Source organism: Mesoplodon densirostris, chromosome 12 (assembly GCF_025265405.1).
Source record: "Mesoplodon densirostris isolate mMesDen1 chromosome 12, mMesDen1 primary haplotype, whole genome shotgun sequence".
Taxonomy (NCBI): Eukaryota; Metazoa; Chordata; class Mammalia; order Artiodactyla; family Ziphiidae; genus Mesoplodon; species Mesoplodon densirostris.
This window is the reverse complement of record NC_082672.1, coordinates 51,064,954-51,086,801: the sequence shown is the minus strand read 5'-3', so window position 1 is coordinate 51,086,801 and position 21,848 is coordinate 51,064,954. Positions and strand designations below refer to the sequence as shown.

Here is a 21,848-nt window from a genome sequence, read left to right as displayed (position 1 = left end):
AAAGGCAGATGGCCCAGTGTAGTGGAAGCATGGGTCCTGAGGCTGTAGACTACGTGGAGTGCTGAGAAGTTTTCAGGAGAGTGACGCTGGCAGCCGCGTGAAGGAGGATCAGAGACGGGGGAGCAGTAGCAGTTCCGGTGGGAGACGGTGATGTGTGAGCTGGAGCAGCCCACTGGGACATTGGGATGGAGAGCAGATCGTGGAAACTGGTGTGGAATCATTTCCACAGTAACGCCACTTAAGAGGGTAGTGCCAGCAACTCTCCCCTGTGCTGAAGTACCCGTAGCTGCCGCAGTGAAAAGTTACAGCGCTCCTCACGTGAGGTGCCTTGAGACTGGAGCTGTGCAGGTGAAGGGGAGCATGAAACTGTGGGCTTTTACTCTAAGCTAAGGGAATTGAAGCCTAACTAAGTTAAGCTAATGCGGTTAGCTACAAAGCAGTGTGCAATCAAGTTTCTGCATATAGAACTTGAGTAATAACCAGTTAGTGATCATTGGAAAAGGTACAAGAATATATGCATCATCTTTACAAAATGTATATTTTAAATCTTGGACCACCAGCCCAATGCTATGGTTACCTTGGAGGACTTTATCAAAATTTTGATCTTAGGACCTTTCCTTTAAAATCATGTTCTTTAATTTCACTGTGTTTCTCTTTAACCATTTAAGTAGAATTCTATTTTAGTGTTAGTTATTAAGACAGAGTGCTAATGTCTAGAAACTGTGCATCTGGTGTTTCAGGCTATGAAGACATGATAAAGGGACCACCACCTTTTGGTGGTGGTATTCTTAAATTGCAGTAAAAAAAATCAAAGAGACTACAAAGCAGGGGCCAGCAAACTAAGGCCCATGGGCCAAATCCAGCCTATTACCTGTTTTTGTAAATAAAGTTTTATTGGAACACAGTCACGCCCATTCATTTACCTACTGTCCCTGGCTGCTTTCACACTATAGCCACAGAACTGAGTAGTTGTGACAGAGACTGAGTGACTGCAGAGCCTAAGATATTTACTACCTGACTGGAATCTATACAACTTGACTCTAATTCTAAAAATGAAGTGTCATCTTCTTAGGGCAAAGAAAATGTTAGCTCAAATTTCCTAAATTTCTTTTTATCATGTATATCCTTTAAAATTTCCTTTTCCATTTTTTTACATGTAATTTTTTCCCAAATGGAAAGAAATTTACTATATTTTTTTCCTTAATTCCAAATCCTACCGTTTAGTCTGCTTCTTAATATCTTTTTAGCTATTGCTCCAGAGAAGGAGTCAACAATCTATAACCCTGGAGCAAGATCTGGCCAGCCGTCTGTTTCTTTGTTTGTTTGTTTGTTTTATAGCCCTTAAGCTGAGAATTTTTTTCTGCATTTTAAAATCATTACATTTTAAACGGTTACAAAAGTACCTACATTAATAGCCTCTGTTTTGCCACTTGGCCCACAAAGTGTAAAATATATACTGTCTGGCTCTTTAAGAAAAAGTTGCTGACCCCTGACTAAAGAACCTCAGTCATAATAATTGGAAGAACTGTCTGAATTATAGCAAAATCTGAATTTTGGAATACTTTTAAAGAAATATACTTTTCTTTCTTTGGAGTGTAAATGATCCAGAAGTAGATGTTGCCAATGTGACTGATGCATGGATGGGCAGTAGTAACTCGGTCAGTATATGACGTTGCCTTGGCTACAGAGCTTGGTTCTGGTTGTTCAGAGTGAAAGGTGGGACTCTTGTTAATGATTGGGAAGAGAGGACCTTGTTTTTGCTCTGAAACGTGGGCTACAGCAGAGAGACCTGGGAGTGCCATACGCACTGTGCTTTCCTCAGGACTCCAACCGGATTACAGATGGAACCAGAGGAAGGGCAGAGCTCAGAGAATTGCAGAAAGGTGGAGCCAGTGCCCTGATCACACCACACCTAAAACCCACCCCTAGTGCTTGACTTTTGGGTTACATGAGCCAATACCAGTTACTGTTTAAGTCAGTTAGAATTAGGTTTCTGTTATTTGTAGATGAAGATATCCTAATGAAATGGTCTTTTGGGGGCTTTAAGAAGGATTTCACAGGGCTTCCCTGGTGGCACAGTGGTTGAGAGTCCACCTGCTGATGTAGGGGACACGGGTTCCTGCCCCAGTCCGGGAAGATCCCACATGCCGCGGAGCGGCTGGGCCCGTGAGCCATGGCCACTGGGCCTGCGTGTCCGGAGCCTGTGCTCCGCAACGGGAGAGGTCACAGCAGTGAGAGGCCTGCGTACCGCAAAAAAAAGAGAAGGATTTCACAAAAGAGATTTAAAGAATATTTTCTGGAATTGTTTTATTCTTGGTACATCAAAAGATATTCCAAAAAAATTAATTATGGTCTTTCACAGCATGGAACAGAACGCTGAGAAGAAGAACAATTATACTGGATGTTTGAATCAAGATCCAGAAACATTTAATAGGCAGAAACCCTTTGCCAAGTATAACACTGAAATTTAATGAGTCCAACATAGATGGGGGAAATCTGCCTTTAGCTGCATATGGAAGAAAAGACGAGAATTGACCAACACTGTGATGTGACCACCAAAACGGCTCACGCAGTTTTCGGCTGCATCATATAGAAGCTTTCCTCTTTGCTCCTCAGGCCATACCTTTAGTTCAGTGCTGGGTTCCAGACAAACTGACACTCACTCTGAGTAACTGAACAGGCTGACGGAGAGATTTGATGAGGAGCAGTTGAAGGGACTGGAGTTTGTTAATGACAACAGTGATGACAGCCGTGATAGTAGTAAACACTTGCTGAGTATTTACTGTGTGCCTGGAACTGTGCTAAGCGATTCCACATCACATCGTTGAATCCTCACCACAGCCTTACGTTGGGGGCACTGTTCTTTACCACCCCCTCATATGCAGATACGGAAACCAAAGCTTAGGTTAAAAACTTAACCCGAGGTCACACAGCTAAGAAGTGGCGGAACCATAGGATTTAAGCCGTAGGAGATGAACTTAAGTGGTGACCACGACGATGGTCAAGAGAAAGAAGGATAAAGATTTGTTTCATTAGCAGAGCCAAGATCAATGGGTAAAAGTTACAGTGAGACAGTTCTTCTTTGAGTACAAGGGCATCTAGTCTTGAGCAGAGAGCGAATTTCTTTTCTGGATGCCTCTCTCCCCGCTTCATGCTTTCTGTGGGTCCTGAGCTGTGTGGAAACCCTGTTAGGCTTACTCTCTCCAGACCGGACGGTTCTTCCTCCATCCTCATCTTCCTGGACCTGTCAGTCATGCTCACTTTCTCAACATGCTGGACTGCACGAGAGCATGTTTTCTCTGTCTTCTTGCTTTGGACTCGTTTTCCTGTGTCTGTCCTTTACCTGTGACTATCTGAGACAAGGCCATGTCCTGAGATTCTGGTCTTTGAGCCACTCTTCTGATAACTCTAGTCCCGGAGTACTGCTTTGACTTTTCACGGAGCTCCTTTCCTGATTTCCACATCTCCTTTGCTGATGCTCCGTTTTTCATCAGAAACTCAACATGGCAAAACAGAGACCTGCTTTACCCCTCAAACCGTGCTGCTCTCTCACCTCCCCAGTTCTGTATGGCAACCCCGCTGTCCTGTTCCTCCAGCTCTGCCTTTTCATCTTTCTTCTGCCTGAAATCATCCACTGAATCCTATCAACTTTTCATTTATAGGGTCTCTGGAATTTGTTCCTGCTTCTCCAGTCCCACTATCACCTTCAAAGAATGAGTCCTTGTTACTTCCCTCCAAGTCTCCTAAATACTTTCATCATCACATAACTCCAAACCTCACCATTTCCTCGTATAAGAACCTAGGACAGACCCTTATTGCCCATCTAATTGGGTCCATTGATTCAATGCAGTTTCAGATGGCTGTTCCTGATACCTGCCAGCAGAGACCTATTCCTACATTGCTGGCCCTGTGCAGTTACCCCCTTACCCTACCCACCAGGCTTCCCGTGCTCCTCCTTACCTTCACTCATGCTACTCCCCCCCCACCCCACTGAGAGCAGTGTTGTCATTTGTCAGTTTGACTTTTACGCTTTTAAGTCCCACCCTGTGGTCCACTTCTCCCTCTCAGTAATCACTTCCTCCTCAGCATCCCTCTAGTCCTTGTCATCTGCTGAATTTCACGTTCTAGTATTTGATTAGAGAATCCATTAGAATTTTCCATTAAAAAAAAGAAAAACTTCCTTAGTTCCTCAAAGTAGATTTTAAACTTCTGGGCAGTGTCTTATACGTTCTTTATCACAGTCACACCCAGCACTGGGCTGCTCAGACAGGTGCTTGTTGACTCGGAACAAAAGAGAAAAAGAATATTGACAATTTATTAAGTTCTTCAAACATACCAGTCACTGTGCTCAGTAGAGACATTGCCCTTATTTTAAGAAAAGGAAAACAAGGCCAAGAGGTTAAGTAACTTACCAAGGCCACATGGCTGACAATACTTGGACCCAGGATTAGACCCCAGGGAGTTTAGGTCCAGAGCCTGCACACTCAACCACTGTACCATGATGATCACACAGAGGATTAGTGGATGCCGACCCTGCGCTCTTCTTGAGAACCAGTAGGACCCAGCACTGTCAAGGTTTGGTATTTGATAAGAAGGACCCCTCTTAACTGCCCCTCCAAATGGGGACACACAAATGTGGTATTTACGGAGGCAGCCTCATCACGGCCATGTCCTCAGGGAGGATGGATCAGGGACTTGCATTAGATGCAAACTATCCTGCTTGATTTCAGTAGCTGTTTAGGACCATAATGAAAAGGAAGGCTTGTCTCGGTGGTCCTCAAACTTTCTTGCTATTTCTAGAATTGAAGTCTGGGAACTTCCTTGGCCTTACACCCTGCCAAACTTTTGGTATTCTACCTTTTCGTAGTGTTGTTTTTCTTTACTTCTGTCTTCTTTGAGATCTCCGTTTGCATCTCTACTCTGAGAGTGTTGACAGAAAGGCTCCCATCCCCATTTCTTTCTTGGATTGGCCAGAACATCTTGCTACCAGATCTATGATTTTACTGTATATAAAAATAAAGCAATTGTTTCAGAGTATTAAATAAGTAGACCCTTTTGGGGAGAGTAACTCGATCTTTTCTCTATTGTACGATAAAAGGAAGTGTTAAATCAAGTGTTTTTTAAAAAAGGAAATGTTTATGGAAAAAACGGTATTTGGAGAAACGGATCCTTGGGGCAGTATTCAAGGCCAAGGGCCAAGACACAGCACTGAACATTTGCTGCGGATCTCACTACACAGGAAGCAGGGGCAGTGGACAGCCACAGATGTTCATGGGTGACCCTGGCCACATGAGTGTGCATTCTTTATGATTTTTGCGGCAAATATTATATTTGATGGCGAAAATGAAATTTTTGTTGTGAAACTTGCACTATTATTCTCTAAGTAGTTTTTCTTTTTTACCTTGGAATTTTGTACAGATATTTAAAAGTAAGTGTTTTAAGTATCAGCTCTAGCTCAAGAGAAGTTATGTCCTTCATAGACCATCTCTACATTGTATATAAGCTTCAAAACAAAAAACCCAGGCATATAATCCTGCTGTTGGCCAGCCACCAAATTTTCATTTGAAACACAAAATATTTGTCATCTGGGGACTGCTTGAATTTACCTTCGATTTTTTATCATGTCAAATATTTCTTTAACAAAAAATTTTTTTAGAGAATATTAATTAATTTTAAAATTATAAAATGAAGACAGGAGACTTAGTGATTTAGTGGAAAGAGCAGTGAATTGGAAAAATGAGACGTGGGTTCCAGATCTGACCCTGCCGTGTGATCCTCGCCACATCTGACCAATTTGGGAACAGTCTTCTTGCCTGGAGCATGTGTGTACCAGAGTGTGAGAGAAAGAGGTCTTTTCCAGCCCCTAAACGCTACTAGGCTTTTGTGATTCAAGCATACCAGAGTTCTTTCTTACTGCAACAGTGACCTCTTGTGGTGCAGATCCTTAATCAGTTTTTTTGATTTGCAAAATAAACTTTGGATTTATTTTGTTGTTGTTTCTAGTAGCTGTATTTCATATTGTAAAGCAAATCTGACTTGTCTTTAAAAGGTAAATCTCAGTTGAAAATCAGAGGTTGTTTTAAATGAGATATGGAGTACCAAACTCCATTTCTGGTTTCTTTAGAAATTATATTTAGCCAACTGTTGACTCTTGACACTTAACAAAAAGAGAACTGCTTTGGCTTTTGTGCTGAGTGTTGTGTGTATTCCTCTTCCTCCCAGGGACCAGGAGAAGAGGCGTTCAGGGGCCTCCTTATGCTCCCAAAGCTCAGACCGGAGCAGGCTAGACACCAAAACAGGTGAGGCTCCTGTGTTCTTAGAGGTCCCCAGCACTCCTTCATCTTATCCTCAGAATCTCCGTCTGTAGGATAATCATTTGCACTAAAGAGGTCTGATGTTGGCTCACTCTTTGAAAATTCCAGGAACTTAGTCCAGCTTGGTCACATGTTGGCATTTATTTTGATAAATTTTTATTATTTTCACAACAGTCTTAGCACTCTTGCCGTTACCCAGCTCTAGTGCCTCAAGCATCTGTAGATTACAATCTTAATGACTGCACAGAAATTATTTTGTGAAAGCACTTGGAAGGTTGCAAAACTTGACATCCACATTGTTCTTAAGTTCAATACTTGAGTCAAAATCATGGCTCCCTTAAATGAAACTATATTAACTATATGAAATCAGCCCTTTGTAACTTTAAACTGTTTGAGAAAGTATATAACAATATAAATCACAGGCTAGAAATGCTACAAAGTGTATTCATACAATGGAACATAGCAGTTAGAAAAATGAACCAGAGCACATTTATAATATTGAATGAAATGTCACAAACATAACATTACATGAAAAAATTAAGTTGGAAAAACAATGCCATGTGTTGTTTATGGTTACAGATCTATGTGGTAAACATGTAAAGTCAAGCATGATAAAAATAATCATTCAATTTAGAGTGGTGGTAACCCCTGGGGGTGGGAATGGATGGGGTAGGCGCACAGAGAGCATTAACAATATCTGTAATGTTTATTTCTTTGAAATAAGGAGGAGAATGAAAATACAGTTAGTATTTGACCAAACTATTTGTGGGTACACAGGTGTTTGTTATCTTCTTCATACTTTTTTTGGTGCACATGATCTTTTATGGAACCAAACTAATATTCAGTTCAAAAATATTTTATTACCTTCAGAACTAATTTCTTATCAATCAAATGACTTTTGTGACCAGTGGGAATTTCTGTAGTACTTAGGAAAATCTTAGACTGATTTCCTCATCAGCATTGTTACTAAGCATCTTACGTGTACATGCTAAAAACAGCAGCCAATAAACATTGTGTCAAGTTTTTGTGTCCACAACTCGAAGCTGTGGTTAAGAACTATAACAACTGAGACAGCAAAATCTTCAAAAACATGCTGAAATTTCTGCTTGACTTACCCAATTTCCTGTTGAATCATAATTTTTATATTTAGCAAACTGTGAACCTAGATGAAAGTGCTTTCTAAATGGGTTGTTGCCCAGGACTGAGACAAACTGTATTTATTTGTCATCTGTGGATCTTAAAAAGTAGTCACATGACTCTAGGCTTCAGTTTCTAGGGTAGAAGCTGGGTTAGTGTATAAAATGGGGGTTTTGTGGAGAGCAGAGTTGGAGGAGGTGTGTGACGTGAAAGGCCATAGCCGGACACCACTGCTTGCACAGGGGTTCCTGGGAGAGGGTTGAAAGCAGACTTACACCACAGTGTCTGGCAAACTTCTGTTCTGAGAAGAAACAAGTCTCAGAAACATTCAGAAGGGCCTACGAGGGCCTTTCCTTTCCAAAGGCTAAATAAACTGCTCTGTGATTTCTGGCTCACCCCTGTAATTCAGCTCTTCCTGGGGTGAACATGTTATCAGTTTTGTTTGTCCTGACAAACGGTTTGATAATCGTGGTTTCTCACAGAGCGGTCCTGCTAAAGAGCATGTCACATAGAAGGTGAAAAGACTGATTTGAACTGATTGGACTTGAAGTCTGTATTTCTAATACATTTAAGTGTGTCATAAATAGTTGTCTATTATATTTTTTGCCTGGCTTATTATCTCCTGGCTTTCCCCTTGCCTTGATATATGTTGAATTTATTCGCATACTTTGGACTTTGACTATGCCTGATACCTGGGAATATGAGCCACTATGGCTTTTTCATATTGCTTGAATAGTCATGTTTACTTTTAGGATCCATAACCATAATTTATCAATGTTAGGGAAGATTCATAAAAGTAATAATCCAAAAGATGGAGATGGTGGTCTGCAATCCTTTTCCTGCAATTCTGAAACCCCAAAAGCTCTGAAAGCTGAAGTACTGCACAAACTCATTTAGTGGCAATGCCTGACCCTCACTGATGGGAGGCCAGTTACAGTCTTTGTTTCTTTAGTGTGAGTATTCACATGTTTTGCTGCAGGGTGCTGCCTTAGGAGACCCCGCTGGGGGTGGTATGTCATGCAGTGTGGGCACCATATTGCCTTACTCAAATTCAAAATTTTCTGAATCCCCAACCACGTCTGGTCCCAAAGGTTTTGGCTACGGGATTGTGAACTGATATGGACTGGTTTTGTCCTAAAGACAATTCAACTATGTGTTTTGGTGAATTCTTCCTTTTGGGTTGGGCAGATTCTGTGCAACCTTGCTATGAAAACCATTGACAGCACCTACATTGTTTAGTAACAGCTTCGTTGACATCCTTTCTCTCTGCTTTTGCTGCTCAAATGCTCTTCATGCCCAGTGTGCATCGGCCCCTCTTGATATTAGGAAGGTGTGATAAAAGCAAGCTTGGACTCACGGCAGCTGGGGGTGGCCGTTTCCAGCACGGAGTGTCAGGGAGAGGCCTGTACGCCTGTACGCCTGTACGCTGGGCAGGAGAGCTGTCCAGGTTCTCCTGGGTGACATCACCACTGCTTGGAAAATTTAATATGTGTTGTGTATTTTTTTCTCAAGAGTAATACATGAGAGGTTTCGGAAAACACAGGAGCACGTAAAAGAAGATAATAACCTGTAATCCCAATACTTGGAGATGCTCATTGTTACCCCATTTTACAGAGGGAAAGTGAAGCAACTTGCCCAAAGTCAGCTAGTAGGTGACAGAGCTAGGAGTCAAACCCAGACAGTGACTCTAGAACCAGTGCTCTTAACAGGCTTCCCTGGTCAGCTTGTCTTGGTTTTGAGTTAAAACGCCCTAAAAATATACAAGCCACACACCCTTTCACTTCTCTGTCTCTCTCTGCAGAACCTTCTGATTGCCCCTATGATTTCTAACTCTCCATGTGACATTTTTAGGGTCCAGGCACCCACTGCGGGGGCACTTAACTGGTACCAGGTCTGCTCTAAGCAGGCACGGGCTCCCTGAACCAGTATAGGTTGGGTGCCAGGTGAGGGCCTTAGGGGGTGGCCTTCAGAGAAGGAAGGCTGAGGATTTTGTCTGTAGCACTGCTTCTTAGTGCCCGGCACAGCGGTGCCCCCTCCGGCTAGACTGTCAGTGTTTTAGACCTGGAGATCTTGCCTGCGTGAAATGTAATCATTATTTGCAGTTTCTAATGTGATTTACATTTCTCCCCAACGTTACCTTCTAGTTTTCCAGTTTGCTTCAGGGCAGAATGGCCCTGAAGAGGTCAAGTGCAAGGGCTATGGAGCTCTATGACCTTGGGCAGGTAACTTAATAACCCTGAGCCCCACTTTCTTCATCTGGAAACTAGTGACAGTTTGGGGACCTCCTCATAGTGTGACAGAAATTAAATACAGGCCTGCCGGATCTAAAGTATACAAGCTGTGGGAGCCATTACTCTTCCACAGCCTAAAACCTCAGGCAGCATCTCTTCTCGGTGATGTGGTGACATCCTACAGCCCGATAAGCTTCAGACAGTGACGATCTGTTTGTTGGTTTTTTAATCAGGGAAGTGAAATCCATATTGATTGAGTGTTACTAGACGCTAGGCACTGGGCTCAGAGCTTTGCCTATATCATGTCTCTGAATTCTCATAACCCCGAAGGCAAATAGTTTAATCTCTGTTTTGCTGATGAGGCTCAGAAAGGATAAGAAACCAGACCCCTGTCACCCAGGGCATCAGTAATGGAGTTGGGATTTGAACTGAGATCTGCCAGCACACAGCTCGGGCTTCCCACCGCCCCACACAGAGCCACGGGCGTGAACGGCCCTGGCCTCACAATAATGTGGACATTTTATTTTCTATAGGAAAGATAGTCCCTGCAGGCCTCCCTTTCAGATAATTTTTCATTAAACATGTTCAAAATCCTTATTCTTTTCATATCGATAGTTTTCTATTTATTTTATATTACAGAGGGATATGTTTAAGTAAAAAAACAAACAAACAAAAAAACAACTCCAAACTCTTTGCCTCACTGATAATAATTTCAGCATTTACAAAGCTGAAGACTTTATGCAGTGTCCCAGAGTTTAAAGTTCTGATTTCTTTACATTATCTTATCTGAGTTTAATTTGGGATGATTTGATTAGAAGAAATGTAGTTCTAATTAGAATTAGTTGGGCTTGGGGGGCAAAGTGTAATGTAATTCTAGAGTTTGTTAATTATAGGGATGGATAACACAGTCTCATGGCGGTGCTCCAGTTATAACTCCTTTTTCATGGCTCTTTCTCCTCTTCTGGGTTTCTATTGCAGACTCAAAACTCGACTTGCAAGAAAAGGATACAGAAATAGAAGTAGGTGAAGTCTTTTGGAATACAAGGATTGTACCGATTTTGCGTGAATTAGAAAAAGGTAAAAAAAAAAATGTTGTTTTACATTAAAAATATATGCACTTATTTATATGTTCCTCATTGCCCTGATATTTTCAGCACACTTTGACTATCGTTTCTGTGAACATGTTCAAAAACAAATGAAGTCATCTATTTTATTTACCCAGTAATATATGTATTAGATATTATCAATACATGTAAACTTAATTTTCAATGAGTAAAATTATACTTTAAATGCAGCAAAAGAACCTACTTGTGAAATTCCCTTTGGAATATAAATTATCACCTCCTCTTCCCAAGGAAATGCCAGTTTGAACACTGTAGAGTGGCAGTTCATGAAAAACGGTGAAAAATTAAAACAGATTTCAGGCCTCTGAAACCCTAAGTCTCATAGACTGGCATCCTTGGCAGGTGTGCCTGTGGTTTTCTAGATCCAAACGTATACAGTCGGCCCTCCATGGCTGCAGGTTCCACACCCACAGATTCAACCAACTGCAAATGGAATTTTGATCCGTGGTTGTTTGAATTCGAGGATGCAGAACCCACGGATATGGAGGGCCGACTACACTATGTCATTTTACACAGGGGACTTGAGCATCCACGGATTTTGGTATATGCAGGGGTTCTAGAACCAATCCCCTGTGGATCCTGAGGGAGGACTGTATGTCCTCTTTCCTAAGGTTGAGCATGTGTGTCAGGGAGGCCACTCAGAGCAGGAAGTGGCCTGGGATATGCCCAACCCTTACACTCCGGAATGCCCCAGCAAGGAAGGCTCACAACCCATGGGTCTCTGCCCAGGTCACCTATGGAAAGCTTGACCTATGGAATACCCACCCCCCGATCCCACCTTCTGCCCCCTTGCTGCTCCTCAGGGATTCCACTTCTGAAGTTGAAATGGGCTCCTCTGGAGCTACAGTCCTGGCCCAGGGCCGAGCCCAGTGCCTGGCCCACAGCACACATGAGGCCCTCACTAACAACTGTGGAATGAGTGCTCCTTGGATGAGTGAACCAGCATGGTAGCCACCGGAAGAAGCCCTAGGAGAAGCAGGGTAAATGAGTCCTTCCCACCAACCAACCAGGGAAGTTGTGCAAAAGACCTACTTCCTTAAAGGTTCAAATGACCTCACCCCTCCTGGGCTCTCTGATGATGCTTGGCAGTGCTTCTGGTGAATGTGGGAGCCCTGGATGGGGTTTCTGGTCCTGGTGCTGCTAACGAAGCAGATGGCTGGGAATCACCTGATCTCTGTGCGCAGAGGTGCTCTCACCTGCCAGGTGAGGCATAGCCGAGGCTAGAACATCACCAAAGTCCACTGCAGCTCAAAACCCTGAAAATAAGACCATGATGACTTTGTTCCCCCGAGGGTCAACCGTTTCCACCCTCATGATAGCCTGCTTACCATCGGGTCCTTTATTTTAGGAGATGTGCCTAAAAACTAATGGGAAGAGCAATCAATCGGGGCGAAGTTTAAAGAAAAAAACATACCAGGAGGAGCACAGTGGGGAGGATAGGGGCAGCACAAAGGCCTGTCTTGGAGAAAGTCTTCAGCTTGAAGTATTTTTTTTTTTTTTTTCTTTTTGCGGTATGCGGGCCTCTCACTGTTGTGGCCTCTCCCGTTGCGGAGCACAGGCTCCGGACGCGCAGGCTCAGCGGCCATGGCTCACGGGCCCAGCCGCTCCGCGGCATATGGGATCCTCCCAGACCGGGCACGAACCCGTATCCCCTGCATCAGCAGGCGGACTCTTAACCACTTGCGCCACCAGGGAGGCCCAGCTTGAAGTATTTTAAGAGGGTTCTGAGGGCTCTGTCACCACAGGCACTAACAGAGAAAACTTAGCAGGAGTTTGGGGTTTGAAATGTGGATGAATCTCCCTTCCTGGGGGATTATTAAGTGCTGAAGGATGACATCTCTTCCACAGACAACTTTAAGAACAGCAAGTGGTGGTAGGACTAGGTTACTTGACCCTTTGAGATCTTTCCTTCCTCCCTTCCTCCTTCCCTCCCTCCCTTCTTTCTTTCTTTCACTTTTTATTTTGACATAATATCAGACTTTTAGAAAAGTTGCAAGAATAGTACAAAGAAATCCTGTATGCTCTTCCCCCAGATTCCCAAAATATTAACATTTTACCACATAAGCTTTATCATTCTCTCTCTCCCTGCCTCCCTCTCTCCCTCTTGCTCTCTTTTTCTGTACACACACCCCCAACACACGCACACATTGTTTTTTCCCCTTTTTTGAACCATTTGAGAACAAATTGCCCTCATGATACCCCATATCCCTAAGTACTCTAGCATGTATTTTTAGAAACAAGGGCATTCTGTTACGTATCTGGAAATTACAAACCTTATTCAGATTTTGCCAGTTATCCTAATGATTTCCTTTAGAGAAAGAAAATACCGTTGTTTGTCATGTCTCTTTTATGATCTTGATGTATTTGAGGAGAAAAGGCCAATTATTTTATAGACTGCCCCACAAATTGGGTTTGTCTGGTTTTTTCTCACCATTCGATGCTTATTAGGTATTTGGGGCTGTGTGCAGCATGAGTGGTGCTGTGTCCTTCCCAGTGTATCATATCAGGAGGCACGTGATGCCGATTTGGTCCTTTACTGGTGATGTGGACTTTGATCACTTGGGGAAGGTGGTGTCTGCCAGGTTTTTCCACTGTAAAATCACTGTTTTTCCCTTTCTAATTAATAGGTATCTTATGGGGAGAAGTTACTTTGAGTCTACCTACCTTGCTTTCTGTTACTCATCAAACTTTCACCCACTAGCTTTAGCCCCTTGAGAATCTTGATAGCTCTTAGATTCAAGCTGTCTTTTGAGGCTACATGGCAGTTATAACAGACCAACTGGTAGAAAGAGGTAATTTGATCCATAGTTTAAAATTTGACCCGGGAGCCTTCCTTTTTAATTTCTTTTAAGCTAAAACAGCTACTCTTAAGTAGAACCCACCAGGCTGAAGAGTTTGTGGAGGGAAGTATTAGAAAAATAGCTTGAAGTCTACCCACTGCCACAGAGTAGCCCTCAGCCTGGACTTGGGTTTGTGAAGAAACTGCCAGTAACAGAAGAATAAAACAACAAAACAAAACTATTTCTTACAGTAGAGCTCAGGTTTTTCCCTTTATTTAAAGTTAGTCTAAGTCATTTCCCATCAATTCATTTATTTCAGTGCATAACTGAAAGGCATGGAAGGTTACTTAGCTATTGAGGTTTAAAATTTTTTCTTAGATGTTATTGTTGAAAAGAGCTAAAAATGGCCTGAGTCATTTCCTTCTGCAGGCGCACACTTCCTCTATGCGGGCTTTCAAGAGCACATTATGGTATTTATTTAAGATTGGTTTCCTACTTTTAAATTTTGTGACGGAATCTATCAGAGATAATATTTTTCAACTGAATGCCTTATACCTTGGATCCTTATATTCCCCTCATGTTCTATTTTGTGTGCTACTTTTCTTCCTTGTATGCCTGTTGGTAGGGCTACCACTTGCAAAAATTGCTTTCCTCAGAATTCTAATTATAAAATGAAGTGGTCTAGGTCTCCCGTTTCCTAACTAAAGTCTTCTTTTTATTATCCTCTTTGCTAATACCCACCTCCAAATGATGGTGGATGTGGTGACATTTTGAGATTTTGTTCCACTTGCACCTTCCTTTCTCAGATAATGAGCATTATTCTCATAGGAAAATGTTGATCATCATTTTCATCAATAGACATATTAGAAAATGAATCTGCATTAAACTATGTTATAGGCTGTCAGTACAGTATTTTCACTGCACCATGCACTATCGGTACAAAGATGCGTCAGACGTGGTTCCTACTCACTTAGCATGACATCTGTTTGAGGGCATTGGGCATGTAACACAACATGCATATGTATGTGAAAAGTAACAGTATTTGTTGAATGTTGCATGGTACACCTTTTCGAGAGGAGCCAGAAAGTAAACAGAGCCTTGAAGGACCAAAGTCAGTAGCGACGAGGGTAAGGAGAACGTTCTGGGCCCTTGGAACTGTGTGGCAGAGGGTCAATGGCAGAGACGTGAGTGGAATGCTTCTGGGGCCCTGAGCAGAGCATTGGTGGGTGGCTCATCAGGAATAAAGGAGAGCAGCTGAGATAATGCAGCTCCACTTCTCAATACACTCTTTGAAAGACTGTGTTTTACATAAGCTAACTGATTAGTAAAGAAGTCAACATGGTAGGAGATGGAGCAACAAAATGGAAAAAAAAATCAGGTAGATGGAAATGATAAGAAATGGGAAAAAAAGAAACATAGTTCAGGAATTTGAAGATGTCCAGGGAAATAATTATAGGGTTTTACTTATACCTTCTCTGTTTGACACACTTGTAAACTTGACCTCAATGAGTAAGTTCTGCTTTGCTCTCTTTGCCCTGACAGAGGAAAACATTGAAACGGTTTGTGCTGCTTGCACACAACTTCACCACGCTTTAGAGGAAGGAAACATGCTTGGAAGTAAATTTAAGAGAAGAAGTATTCTCCTGAAGACCCTATGTAAACTAGTTGATGTTGGCTCAGACTTGCTGAGCCTTAAACTTGCAAAAATTATTCTAGCAGTAAGTTTTTCTTTCCTCTGGTCTCGTAGACTGTAGCACGTAAAAGTTCTGTTTAATGCTTTATTTGTAAATATTACAAAGAAGATTAGAAATGCAGTGTGTTCGTTTAGAATCTTGAAAAAAAATTAAGGTGGTAAACTGACATCCCAGAATTTTGACCAGAAAGTACCATCTAAGGAACTAAGGCTGAGTACAGATAAAATGTTCAAATAACCGCCTACACGTGGACTGTGGCAAGGTTTTTAAAAAAAGTGACAACAGGCAAACACATTCAAAACAGTCGCTCAGGTAACCTGACTGGAGATCAGTATCGGAGAGCCCACTGTGGTTTCTGCCCTATGGTTTCTGCTGGGTGCTTGGTTCTATCACATGATTTAATAAATAACTTCAGATAACTTGGGCTGTGGTCATAGTGGCCAGGTGCTTTATGAGGCCGCGTGAAACAGAACCAGCTGCTTAGTGGTCATGGGAAGGTGGTCATAGAAGGCTCCTGTGAGGTGTTAGAAGAAAAGGCCAGACACCTTCAATGAAAGTCTGTAGAACTCTGTCTCAAACAAAGTGATATCATTGTTTGAGGGCAGCCCTTGGTTGTCACAGCCATAAACAGTTGGAACCAAAAGATAAGACGCAATTATTATAGACCGTTCTAAGAGAGCCGCTAAAACAAATGAATGAAGCTTTGTTTACCTGGTTCCATAAAAGTAAAAGCTATTAACACCCATAATTCATATAATTTAAAATCTTAAAGTACACAGTGAAGGTAAGTGTTGGCATACTTACTAATAGTTTAGTAAGGGTGCCCACTATTTCTTACTTTGAAGTATTTCATAAAGCAGAATATTCTGACTACATATTCTATGCAGTGTTTTGGAGAATTATGTTCTTATTTAGCTGCCACCCTAAACTATTCACCCTCTTTGTAAAAACTGTGATATGATACGTGGTGCAGAAAGCAACATTTCCTTGAAATAATGATTTCAGTCATAGTTTAAGCCCCTCTCATTGATGAAAATGGATCAGTTTTAATGTAACAGAAAGAACATAAACCACAGGGAGGATTTAAAGTCAGAAGTTATAAGTAGAGATGAAAAGATAACTGCACGCTTGCCCAGTTCCTTCTCCAGCCCTGGATTTGGAGCACCTCCTGGCCCAGGAGACCCCAGTGTGAGGCTGGAGGGCTCTACTGGTGTAGCTGCCCTGGGCTGGACCCAAGCAACCAGCTGCCCAGGGACTGCCTTTGTTTTTCATCCTAGGCATTGTGCTCTGTACCAAGTAAGTAAATAAATAAAGGAGAGAGAGAAAGGAAGAAGGAAAATGCCATGAATTTGTTAATGCTCTGCAGAGAAAATGTCATCTTGGTTATTAAAGGTGCCATTCAAATTAATTATATACATGGCACAATTTAAGTATTTTAGGGCAAAAGGCTGTGATCTGCCAGGCAGTGAACACATTCTGAACTAAACATATGTTTAGATAAAGCCCTTTCCATGACACTGTCTGCCTGGCTGAATCGGGCAAGACCGCTAGGCTACAGTCCAGAGTGCAGAGGTGGGTGGGCTGTCCTTTTTGATTGACTGTAGATGGCGGCCAGGATCGACCAACAAGTCCTACTTCCCATCTGCTACGTGAATCTTCTATAATGCTCCAGGCAAGACATTGCTTCCTTAGACCTTGGTAATGGGGTTCTATGTAAATGTTTTTTTTAAGGACATCATAAAAAGCTGTTGAAGAAAAAAAAATTTGACAAAAAACTGAAGATAATAGGACTAAAATTTTTTTAAGTAACTTCTGCTAATATTTTACCTACCAGTTTAATATTATAATTCAGACATTTAAAATTATTTATAGTTAAAAAAAATCCAGTGAGTATAATGTTAGTTCTGATTTCTTGCATTCTTCAGTTAAGTGGGGTTTGCCAGATAGCCATTTTCATTTTAACCTTTGTATCAAAAAAATCTTACAAAAATATATCTGCCTATTTTAAGATTTTTTTAGAGTACAAACATATATACAGTGTGAAAGCAACTACATTCAGGAAGGGAGGACAATCTAACATCCTATACAGGGGGAAAAACAGAAAAGAAATAGCAGTATGTCAACAGTGACTATATATAGTGGCAGTGTTATGAGTGATTTTTAAACTTCCCTTTTCTTTAATTTTCCAAATTTGCTTTAAATAAAATAAACTCCTATGTTTAACATAAAGGTGAACTACCCCACTGCAAGAACCTACTTTGTGCCAGGGAATGAAAGTGAATAAAATAACCCCTGCCTGGCAGGCTGGCCATGTAGCAGGAGAGACAGAGAGTAAACACTTAAAGTGCTAAAGGGGCTGATGAGCACTGTGGGAAAAAAATAAAGCAGAGTAAAGGGAATGGCCTGTGTTGGGGCAAATGCTGTTTTATATAGGGTAGTCTATATTCCTTGCATATAATTTAATGTTTTATTGTCTTTTTTGTCTCAAAGTCATAATTTTACAGTTACCAAAAGAGAAGGTATAGGAATTTGCTTTAAATGTAAACTGACCTTATAGCAGGCCTGGAAATGGTGGGGTTTGTTGGGGGTTTTTTAATGAAAACTCTGATACCAGGTGTTCTTTTTTTTTTTCTTTCTTTCCCACTTTTCACTAAAAATATAAGACTTGGAGTGGGGAGTGAGGTTAGTTGTATTCATTCATTTATTCAACAAGTTTCACTAAGTACATAGCAGATGCTACGTTCCACATGTAGAAAGAGTAACAAATCATGGTTTTGACCTCAGAGGCTCATAATGTAGTGGAAGATTGCCAACAGATTAAAATATATTCCCAAATATAAAAGGCAATATATATTTCCATTGATACAGATTTTTTTTCTCTCTAGTCAGCTTTTTTCCCCTAGGTTTTTAAACAACATTTTAAAAATACCTAAACATTGAAAACATTTTTTTTTTAAGTTTCCATTTCCTTTTTTCATCCTGAGAACAGAAAGAATTTCCATTCTGCCACGTGTGACAGTTTCTGAGCCTTCCATAACAGAGCTTCTCAGACTTGAATGTACACACGATCCCCTGGCAAAGTTGTAAAATGCAGATTCTGGTTCAATACGGCTGGTGGGGCCTGAGATTCTGCATTTCTAATACACACCCAGGTGATGCTGAGATGAGATGACATGGCCTGTCTGAGGAGCAGACTCTTCAGTTGCAAAATGGGAGTGACTATAGCTAATTTGCAGGGTTTGCTCTGAGATGTCATGAAAAGCACCAGAGCAGAAGGGCAGACAGAAGCTGCTCCATGAATAATACTCACCTCCCCCTTTCTCTCCAGCTCAGGGCTGACAACGTTCACCTTGGTATTTCCTACAGCAAACAGCACAGCGCCTGGTACACAATAGGAGCTCAATAATATTTGTGGATCAAACATAGAATGAATCTTTTAAGAATATGTCTGACAAATTCCATTATCTTTTTTTTTTTTTACTAGCTGAAAACTCATTAATAAACAATATTGAGGACGTCCCTGGTGGCGCAGTGGTTGGGAATCTGCCTGCCAATGCAGGGGACACGGGTTCGAGCCCTGGTCTGGGAAGATCCCACATGCCGCAGAGCAAGTAAGCCCGTGCACCACAACTACTGAGCCTGCGCTCTAGAGCCCACGAGCCACAACTACTGAAGCCCGCGTGCCACAACTACTGAAGCCCGCATGCCTAGAGCCCATGCTCTGCTACAAGAGAAGCCACCGCGATGAGAAGCCCACGCACCGCAACGAAGAGTAGCCCCCGTTCACTGCAACTAGAGGAAGCCTGCACGCAGCAACCAAGACCCAACACAGCCCTAAATACATAAATAAATAAAATTTTAAAAATAAGTAAACAATATTGAAGATAATTTTAAGACTACTTTTTTTCTAAAGGAATTTTTTCTTTTTTTTTAGATTATTCATTTTTGGCTGCGTTGGGTCTTCGTTGCTGCACGTGGGCTTTCTCTACTTGCGGCGAGCAGGGGCTACTCTTCGTTGTGGTGCGCGGGCTTCTCATTGCAGTGGCTTTTCTTGTTGTGGAGCACGGGCTCTAGGGACGTGGGCTCAGTAGTTGTGGCTCTAGAGTGCAGGCTCAGTAGTTATGACGCATGGGCTTAGTTGCTCCACGGCACGTGGGATCGTCCCAGACTAGTGCTCGAATCCGTGTCCCCTGCATTGGCAGGCTTATTCTTAACCACTGTGCCACCAGGGAAGACCCTTTTTTTTTTAAGGATACTTTTTAATTATAAAATAATGACCTATATGCCATCCTTTTCACACAGATATATTTATTTGTTCGGATGACCTCATTCCTACAAATATATTCTACACTCTTGCAGTGAGGGCACATAGTATTTCCATCTTACAGTAGGTTATGTCTTTTTATGCATGGTGTTCACTGTTATATTTTTGTGACTGCTTAATATGAATAGTTTTGATGTTCCACAATTTATTAAACTATTCGTAAATGTTGGGCATTTAGGATTTTTTATTTTAATTTTTACTACTTTACATAAATATGCAGCTAATTTAGACCATTTGATTCAGTCCTCCTATACTGTGTTTTTTTTTAAAGAGTATACTTCCTTATTGCTTAATTTACTTGAATATTTTTCTGTGATTTAGAAGGTAATTTTAACCTTTGAACGTTACTTGCGATTTTCTCAAAGCATTCCAGAAATAGGCTTAAATATTGTAATAAATACATATGTATTATCTAATCAAAGAGTATTACTTTTTCATTTTATTTTATGCAAATGATAAATATAATTGTACTTTTCCCCTTTCTTTTCTTTCCTTCACCTCCATGATGTATTCTTTTCTAGGTTAGTTTAATCTGAAATTTTAGCATCCATCTTCCTTTACTTTTGTGGAAGGCAATTTACTCCATTTAATTAAATTTATCAACAGCAGCCCCCCCCTTTTCCTCATATATTCTTTAAAAAGTAATAATTTCACATATAAGCATGAGACTTCATGAAGTAAGAAATAAAGGCTTATCATTAAAATGTGCTTACTCTAAATATCACTTCTATTGTACTTACTATAAGTGAGTTAATTAGATACCATAGTTGGCAAATATGAGGCCAAAACTTTTGAAAGTTGAGTTCCTTAGAACTTTTATTTATGTTTTCAAAATTCTCTTGCTGCACTTTTTTTTTTTTTTTTTTTTTTTTTTGCGGTACGCGGACCTCTCACTGCCATGGCCTCTCCCATTGCGGAGCACAGGCTCCGGACACGCAGGCCCAACGGCCATGGCTCACGGGCCCAGCCGCTCCGCGGCATGTGGGATCCTCCCGGACCGGGGCACGAACCCGCGTCCCCTGCATCGGCAGGCGGACTCCCAACCACCGCGCCACCAGGGAAGCCCCCTTGCTGCACTTGTTGAGTTAGATGTTTATGTTTAAAAATCACGGCATATCTTTATTTCCCTGCAGTGGAAATGTGATTTCTTTCTCTGCAGCTTAAAGTGAGTGGAAAGAATCTTCTTAACGTCTGCAAGCTTATATTTAAAATTAGCAGGAGTGAGAAGAATGATTCTCTGATTCAAAATGATGGCATCCTGGGTGAGTATTATTCAGCACTACCATTGAGCAAATGTTGTACTTGGGTATGAATGAAAAGTTTGGAGAGCAAAGTTATAATTAATGATAGCTGGAATATTTTATTTTCTCATAATATGCAGAAGTTAGGTGATGCCTGTTTTTTCTCTGTCCTCTATGTTTTCCATGTTTCATTTCATGTATCCTTTGGAACCTAGGAGGATAACCTGCTATTTTTTTTTAAATGCCTGTAGTAATAATATATAATTTATAAAGTGGTTCCTATTTAAAAATTCATTTCCTGGTCTTGGTTTTACTACTAGAAAAAATACATTTAATAGTGTTTGACATAATTGAAATGTTTGATCTTTTGATATAGTAGGAATGGTTAAAACTGGGAAAACATCTATAACTGTTGTATAAAATTGACATCACAGTGTGTCAAATGTGTTTCAAATATGTAGGTAGAGAAATTGTAATACGTTCTAATTATCTAGCTAATCATGTGTAATTCTTTATATACCCTTAAATACTTAAGATGCTTAAATAGTTACCTAAACAGAAATCTTTTATGAATTAGTATTGTTGATCTAAGGGAAGGCAGCAACATGGAAGAGACTTTAAGTCCTCTTTTTGCAACATAGGATAAATGGTCTTCTTCTTTCTTTTTTTTTTTTTTTTTTTAATCCCAGCAGACAGGGACAAAGCCAGTACTGAAAGAAATTTCTAACACTGAATCAGCTCATTGAGAGTAACAGACTAAAAACAAAGAAAGGTTCTGACAGATGATCACATTGACATTAATAAAAATTAATGTGAGATAGGCATGTTTAACTTTATCAGAGCTGCCTGGACTAATCCTAAAACCTAGTACTTGTATGTTATTTGGATGGATGTTCTTTAAGTTGTCTTGGGAAAGGGTGGATGTTATATTCGAAGCACCCCTTTCTACTGTTGAGATACTTTTATTTATTTATTTATTTATTTTTGCATTACGCGGGCCTCT

The 21,848-nt window shown here is 41.1% G+C and overlaps 1 protein-coding gene across 1 annotated transcript in view; it reads left to right on the top strand.

The window, feature by feature from the left end:
- Positions 1–21,848, top strand: part of ARMC2 (armadillo repeat containing 2) — a 106,913-nt gene that overhangs the window by 28,967 nt on the left and 56,098 nt on the right. Inside the window, exons 6-9 of the mRNA XM_060114815.1 lie at positions 6,223–6,299; positions 10,661–10,759; positions 15,129–15,304; positions 20,764–20,866. Coding sequence (XP_059970798.1) covers positions 6,223–6,299; positions 10,661–10,759; positions 15,129–15,304; positions 20,764–20,866 — 455 coding nt within the window. The remainder of the gene's footprint in view (positions 1–6,222; positions 6,300–10,660; positions 10,760–15,128; positions 15,305–20,763; positions 20,867–21,848) is intronic.